Genomic DNA, 8,033 nt, shown 5'->3' with positions numbered 1-8,033 from the left:
GTATTACTGGGTTAATAATTACACGTTTAAAGCTCCTTAAGATGCACAGAAGAGTTCATACAACACTGTCCGAGACCATTGTGTTAAAAAAGATGCTTTGCTCTTAAAACATAATATGCCATGTCGATCCAAAGCTTGTTTTCATGTAACCAGATAACAATTGAAAAAGTTAAAGTGTGATGCAGTGTATTGCTGCTGTCTAATAGAAAGTGAATTTTCTGTCAGAGCCATAGACAGTTGTGAGGCACTGGAGGATGGCAGAGTGAGCGCCCACCCCACCCCACCCCATCCCACCCCAACCCAGCCCACAGCCCACACCCCGACAGGGATCCGTTTCAGCACCATATGCTCGCCTCCGCCGTTGAATCGCTCTCACGCCAACTGTTGCACTGCACAGACCTTTGACCTCAGAATTCATATGCACGGTCACAAACACACAGCTGATGCATATGGGCGCAAAAGATCCGCCCTTCTGTCTGATTGTTTAATGTTTGTTTTCTTCTTTTTTCTCCCCGCTTAAAATCTGCCAATGTGGCTGTAACCTGTGATCTCTGGCTCTCAGTTAGCAGATTGTGGTGAGGTGCAGGGGTGTGATGCCGGGAAGTATTCCCACAGTCATTAACTCGGGATACATTATGTCTAACCAAAAACACACTATTTCACATTACATCCTAAACGCCATTGCCTTCTCTTTCCCATAACAGTATGAATTTCTAGCAGGGAACTTGTCAATTGATGTTTTGGCTGTGTCTTGTATTTTAAAGGTTTGAGGCCTCAATGATGTGTGGGTTTGTCCAGACAGAACAGGGTGTGTCTGTAATCTAATTTGGCTGATGGTCCTTAAAATCAACATCCACACCCATTCACCCACCTGCTTCCCTTTATTTACTCAATCATACACACTATAGAGTTTCAAACTGCAAAGCGGGCCGAAAGTACAATGACGGCTGACTGGTGTGTTTGGGGACTAAACATTGTCCTAAGTTGATAGACATTGTAAACTGACTAGGGTACTAATGGAATAAACAACAATAGTCCAAATTTGCCATCTAAACATATTGTAGATATTATTTGGCTGAGCTTTTCCTTAGACATGCTACTATAGACATCTATCAACTTTATCACATTAAGGGCCAATTATAAGGTTTCTAAAATACTTTGAGCTTTTTAGTTGCACTGTTTTAGGATGAAATATTGCATGTCTCATAGGCAACATTTATCAGACAACTATAAAAAAACGAAATTGTTTGAGAATTTGGTAGGGTGGTTAAAGGGACACTGTGTAACATTTTAAGTATTTTATTAGCTAAAATCAATATCCTCATTCATAAATATGTCCTCATTGGTGTAAAATCACCTCTGTCAATAATCTGAATTATCCTCCTGAGCGGAGAATTACAAATATTAATATTACATTTTCTACATTGAGAGGGTAAGTCTCATGTTTTTGGAATGTCATCAGGTGCATTGTTTAGAATTTAGAATTGTTCTTGTCCTTGAAGGCCACTGTAGCAATATGTTACTATTTAAAAGGGCTGGGGTTACCCAGGGAGCGTTGCATTCTAGAACTTTCTTGACGATGTTATATTACACACTGCACCTTTAAGGCTAGAGTCTGGCATTTAAAGGTGCAGTGTGTAATATGACATCATCAAGAAAGTTCTAGAAAATTCTAGAAAGTTCTAGAATGCAATGCTCCCTGGGTAACCCCACCCCTTATGAATAATAACAGAAGCTACAGTGGCCTTCAAGGACAAGAACAATATGAAATTCTAAACAATGCACCTGATGACATTCCAACCATGACGCTTCCAACATGGCAGCGCCAATGCCTTGGTCCAAGGTATGGAGAAATATGGAGATATAAGAGACCCTTTCTAAGGGGAAAACAAATAATTCTAAAAAAAAAAATTCAGCTATTATGCACTAAATTAAACGTACTAATCGATATTATAATTATTTTCTACAAAGTCTGCAAGGAAATAAAACCCAAAATTCTACACACTGCAGGTTTAAACAAGAGACTCTTTTCAAAGTAAATAAAATGCACCTAGCAGCGCTTCTGACACTCTTTGATCACCATGTTATAAGGTTTGTACAGATGAGGTGTTGCTTTATTGTCATTGATCATACAATGAAATGCAATTGGAGGTCCATTTATGCCACACGGAAACAGAACATCTACAATCAAACTTAGAATAAAATGATGACATACTAGGTAATAAGAAAGAAAAAGGTATTATAAAAGGTGTAAATATGTATTCAGGTCTGAATACTGTGGCTTCAGAAACTATTCAGGACTTTTTACTCTTTATTATGCTATAAATTCCATTTTAAATGAATAAAACTGCCATAGTTGCCCATTGATACAAACTCAATAATCCCCAATGAGAAAGTGAAAACCAATATATAGAAATGTTTGCTAATTTATTAAAAATCAACAATTGAAATCTGTAGTTTACAAAAGTATCCAATACTTTAACTTGAGGTTCTTTGTTTTAAGTGAAGGACCATACAGTAATACTTTTGCATCACTGCAGTGCTGCATCCCTGGCTGCAGTGTCTTTAGGTATCTGGATGATCAAGTGTGGAGGGAAAGCAGCTCCAGCCGGTGTGTGTGTGTGTGTGTGTGTGTGTGTGTGTGTGTGTGTGTGTGTGTGTGTGTGTGTGTGTGTGTGTGTGTGTGTGTGTGTGTGTGTGTGTGTGTGTGTGTCTTGGTCCCTTTGAAGAACCTGAGCCGGCCTGTATCCTTTGAGGCTGTTGACCATTTGACGCTCTCCTGTCAAATTGTGTCAGCTTTGATCAGCGGCTCTCGTCCGCTCCCATTTCAATTCGTTTCCTGCGACGTTCACACCCAAGGTCCAGTCTGCACCTCCTCCTGTTTATTACTACGTCAACATTCCAGCATCATAATCTGACAACAAGACTTAGAGCTCAAAATAAACTTGATAGTTTCTTCATTAAAACTAGCCCATTTTCCGGGCTGTGGGTAAAGAGACAGGCAGCTCAGGGACAGCTTCTGTGACATGGTTCACTTACTGTATAGTCCCACTCGAACAATTACTATCACCGTGATAGGCCTACATACGTATCACTCCGCCACTCTTAACAATTCATAACATTATGACCGATTAGGACAGATGTGCACTATGTCATGCTGTTAGCAGCTCAGTAGACTTTGGACTACCATTAATGAATCGATACTTATTGTTTCTATACGCCTGAGAATCTCCTAAGTAAATGTGCACATAGAGACGTCTCATCTTTCATCTAGGACTAATTTGACCATGATGCTCAGCGAGCACGATGCAGTTGCGTCGTTGCAGGTTGTTGGCTGGTCCGGACACACAGGATCTAACAGTCATTTGTCAATGAGTTCATTGTGTCTGAGGTGAGAGTGAAGACACTTGATGGGGAGGTGCGACTCTTTTCATGTGCTTACATAGGCCTACTGCACTTGCATGCGGTCAGAACGGCATGTTGGTGGTGTTTCGGTAAGCAGAGGAGAGAATAGGCTACAACTGTATAGGCTATTATTTTATAAAATTATATTATTTTTAGGAGTGGAGTTTATCAGAGTGGGCTTTAAGCATGTGGCACTAAATGGATTTATTTTTGAGAGGATCAGAAATGAAAATGTGTCAAGTATGCACAAAACACACTGGTTTCTTTTGCCATAAGTTACTGTTTAAACATAAATGCGGTCCAATGGGCCATGCAATTAACCCTATGCTGTTTGTAGCCTATTGGACTAAAATCATGATACACAAATCAGCTCAGCATCCTTTAAGATAGCAGCAACAAAAAGTAATTTTACAGAAACAGAATACCATTTTAACTCACAATTTATTTCTGATGCAATGTTCAGTACCAATATATTTATCCTTTTCCTTTTGTAAAATAAATGTATTGGGTGTTGAGAAAAGTCAGACAACAGCTTTTTAATTGCAATATTTTATTTATCAAATTCAGACATTTTACTGGCATCTTCTAAACAACATTACAACACAAAGTGGTCATTCTGTAGGAGGCTACTGGTCCAATATACTACAGGTTTTTTATGAAATACAATAGAAATATTTATATTAATCAGAGGCATTGCCAAACTTCTCGGTTTCTAAAAAGAGCTTTTCTCCACATACACGAATCCTATTTACACAGAGCTGCGGACACAAACAAAAAGTGTGAACTCTAAAAGTATGTCCTTTGTTGGGTTGTACTTCAATGTTGAGAGGGAGGGTTTCAGCTTACTCCAAGTGTAAAGAAAAGTCACGGCAGAGGACTTGAAGCCAGGGAGTAACGACAAGGGGTTACTTTCAGGAGGCCACGAGCTGGATGGTCACTTTGGAGGAAGGTTACAGCCACCTTTCTCTATTTCTTGGTGATATTCCAAGCACTTAAGATGCATTTTTCTGAAATGAAATTAAATGTACTTGCACTGTCTACTTCTACTTCACAGTTGGATATCCTACATTTCCCAGAATGCCAAGGAAAGGCTGCGCGTTAGCCGTTAGCTCTTTCAGTCGTGGGTGAAGGGAAAAAGCCACAGTCTTGATCAACGTGGGAAATCCTAAAAGTAAAATCCAATGCACATGGCCAGGGTTTTGCAGGGTGGTAAGTGAGCCCAGAAATGCAAGGTGCACCATCGAAAGTGTTTATTTCCAAAGGGTTTGTGTGTTGTTGGGTGGATATTTCCCTTCCAGTAGGAGGCCCGCTCACAAGTTAAAGGCGGAGTCAGCGTTTCTGGTGAATGCTTTTTGTAAAAATCACCTTTTGTACTGTTTGTCCACTGAAACAAAATCCAGTGTTAATACACAGCCTAGGCTTTGTAAACTGGTAGGTCAACAAAGGGGCTCACCATAGCTAACGACATGCCCGTTTTGCGGAGCCTGGCCTGTGTATTAACACTGGATTCTTTTTCAGTGCTCACACAGTAGGTCATCATGAGGAGATTCCCTGATTTTGACAGAAAGGGATTTTGACGAAAAGGAATCACTGACTCCACCTTTAAAAAGAAAAGGCCGCAAACCCCTGCTTTAGCATATCCAAAAGAAAGGTATCCCCATCACACCCCCTACCAGGGCCTCCACATGGAGCGGGGGTGTGCGGTGATGGTGGGCGTGCTCGGGGCCTCCCTGCTCTCCGGGCCCTCGCTGGAGCTGTGGTTGTGCTCGCTGTCTGTGTCGTCCAGTTCTGAGCAGCTCAGGTCTTCACTGGAGGTGGTGGAGGGGGAGGGGGCGGAGGAGGACGAGCCACAGGACAGGCTCCTTCCCCCGGGCGAGGAGGGAGCAGAACACAGGGTACTGCTGGAAGTGTCGGCCATGAGATCCATCAGCACGTCCTGGAGGTGGTCCTCGTTCAGGGGCATACACTCCAGCAGGTGGTTAAGGAGCTCGGCCGCCACCGTGGCATCGATCCCCGGACAGCTGGAGACAAACATGTGGACCTCGTGCATGCACTGGATGTAGCCGGCAGCAAACCTCTCGCTGGCCTCTTGGTTCAGAGTGTCTGCTCCTGTGGGAGGAGAGAGAGAAAGACTGTGATATGACTGTTGTGTTTACTCGTGGCCCTAGAAGAGCTAGTGTCTGTTGATTGGTTTGCATTTTATCTTGACTAGAGTTGTGGGATATTTGATCACAATGTGTGGTTATCCAGGAGGAACACAGAGTAACCCTGTTGAACTATTGATGAAATATCACAATCACTTGTGTAGCCTTTAAATGAGTGTTTGTCGGACTGTCTGATCCTTTCATCTCTGCATCCAATCCATCAATGCATACACACACCTGATCACCCAGAGTAATGTTTTACCTTCTGTTATTTGAATCATATTTAACATCAAGCACAGACAAGTACAATATAGTCTGTGCTGGAATTTAGAAACATTACATGGTGATACATCTTTAACATTGACTTGTATTTAGTAGTTAAATGAGACAAGGTATACACTATTTCTGATTGCATTGGGTTGTTGCAGCTTAGTGAAATGAACACCTGTTTGGCCCCATTTCCATATTGATATATGGAAACATTATCCCCAAAATATCAGTATAGTCCTTTTATATACTATCTATGGTAGCTATGATCAAAACAAGTGACTAAAATGACTGTACTTGAGTATGTGTGTTATTTATTTATTTAGATTGATATTTATGATAGGGGCATTGTAACATTTGCACAGACAGGTCTCACAGGTCTGAACATGTAAGAGGATGCACACCTTAGTTGTCCGCTTCAGCATCATATATTGGCATTAGACTTCTCAGTACATTATAACGTGGGTGTAATAGAGTTGTGCTGACCTTGGGTTCGGTTCTTCAGCACGTCCTCCACCTTTTTCACGGTCATCTCCAGCACCTCCGCGTTCTCCATCTTGCTGTGAAGCTGTGGAAAAACGAACAACCAGTTGGAACTCCGTCAGAACCCGAATCTGTGTCACATTATGGGGCAGGTGTGCTGGTGTGCAGTAATAGTAGCCCTATATGTGCGCGATGTACTCACGTCTGTGTCCGCCAGCAGAGTCCGCAGCTCGTGCAGACTCTCGTTGATGCGAGCTCGCCTCTTCTTCTCCACCAGAGGTTTCCTGACCTGCAGGAACACAAAGAGCATTCAGACAGTGGCACACACTCACAACCGTTAATGCGTCAAATCAAACTATTGTTTAGTTGATATACGTTGCTTTCTATGCTGTGGGATGTGGGCTAATAATTAACTGATTCATCAAAAGGTTTCTAGACTGTCACCGGTTTGACAAGTGCGTTACTGTGTCCAGTGAGTGCCTGCTACTCCCCCACTAGTCCCGTGGTGTAGGTACCTTTCTGTCCGCTTTCTCTATCCCGTCGTAGGGCTCGTCTTCTTCCATATCCAGTTCGGTGTTGCTGTGCCGAGCTGAGGGGGCCATGTTGGTTAGATCGCCGCTGCTGTGGCTTGTCCCTCTGCTGCTTTCTCCTCCCGAGTCGTCAGCGAGCAGCAGCTGGCAAACGGAACCGGTTATAGGAAGAAAAAACTATCGACAAACTCGCAGGCGAGTTGAGGGCGCCCTGTGTTTATTGTGCAATCCTAGCGAGACGTGCTGCTGGCGCTGAGTGGCTGTTGTTAGTATTTATAGGGGCTTATTAACATGTGAATGGGGGCTGAGCCGCTCGCGTTGGGGGACAACAGAGCGCACACGGCCGGAGCCAATGAGCGCCCACTCCCTTTGTCTCCCGGTCAGCCCCCGGTCTGCGCCCCGAGGAGCTGGATGGGCTTTAACCAGACAGTTTGTTGTGTTAGGGGACCGACCGCTCTGTTTTTTCTCCTGCTGTCTGCAGGCTACTACTAATCAACTGGGCACATTTATATTCAATTGTCCAAAGTTCATTATCATGCAGAAACAGAATTGGATTGTAGAGTAGGCCTACCATTTCATTATAAAACAATATGATAGCCTACATGTTCTAATAGCTGTTGAATAAAGCTATTACACATGATGGTTATTATTACGCATTTGTGAATTGTGGTATAGGCCTAGTTCAATAGCCCATATAGACAATATGATTTGGTGACTTACTTAAAAAATAATGCTTTGTATGCTGCGTTTCCTTGTTGCACCATGCATGTTTTGACCACATTTGACGACAGAGCATCTCAGCAGTGTGTTATCTGTCCTGTCTGTTTTTACGCCCTACCCACTCCGTTCTACTGGCTTCAGTGTCCGAGCCTCAGCAGATTTATCCGGCTGTTTGTCGGATGTAACGCGATGCCTTCAGTTGGCAGCTGCTGCTGCTGGCGGCCCCTCGGCCCAAACTGAATCAGCCGGGGGAATTAAGGGCCCTTCGCCAAAGAAAGCGACAGGTGTTGGCCTGCACCTCGTTTGTTCCCTGTTGTTTGGTGACTTCTGATTTAAGCGCAACTGCATTCTCACGTTGCCTTTTCTGCTGTAAGAGAGTTTATAATGTCTGGAGGATAACATATCCTGAACCATTCACTCCACATGCTGTCTTTATTCTTGATTGAAATGTGTTGTGTGTTTAAACATGCTAAGTGTGACGCTT

General features: G+C 43.0%; 1 protein-coding gene across 1 annotated transcript; it reads right to left on the bottom strand.

Moving 5' to 3' along the window:
- Nucleotides 1-4,018: 4,018 nt before the first annotated feature.
- Nucleotides 4,019-7,037, bottom strand: her13 (hairy-related 13). The gene is made up of 4 exons (XM_080025063.1): nucleotides 6,815-7,037; nucleotides 6,502-6,588; nucleotides 6,303-6,384; nucleotides 4,019-5,514 (listed from the first exon to the last, which is right to left on the bottom strand). The coding sequence occupies exons 1-4, from the start codon at nucleotides 6,899-6,901 to the stop codon at nucleotides 5,075-5,077; spliced, it is 696 nt and encodes a 231-aa protein (XP_079881189.1). The 5' UTR covers nucleotides 6,902-7,037; the 3' UTR covers nucleotides 4,019-5,074.
- Between the last annotated feature and the right edge of the window lie 996 nt (nucleotides 7,038-8,033).

The sequence above is a fragment of the Ammodytes marinus genome (genome assembly GCF_949987685.1).
Source record: "Ammodytes marinus genome assembly, chromosome: 3".
NCBI classification, from domain to species: domain Eukaryota; kingdom Metazoa; phylum Chordata; class Actinopteri; order Uranoscopiformes; family Ammodytidae; genus Ammodytes; species Ammodytes marinus.
The sequence above is the reverse complement of the archived record's forward strand: the minus strand, read 5'-3'. Positions and strand labels throughout refer to the sequence as shown.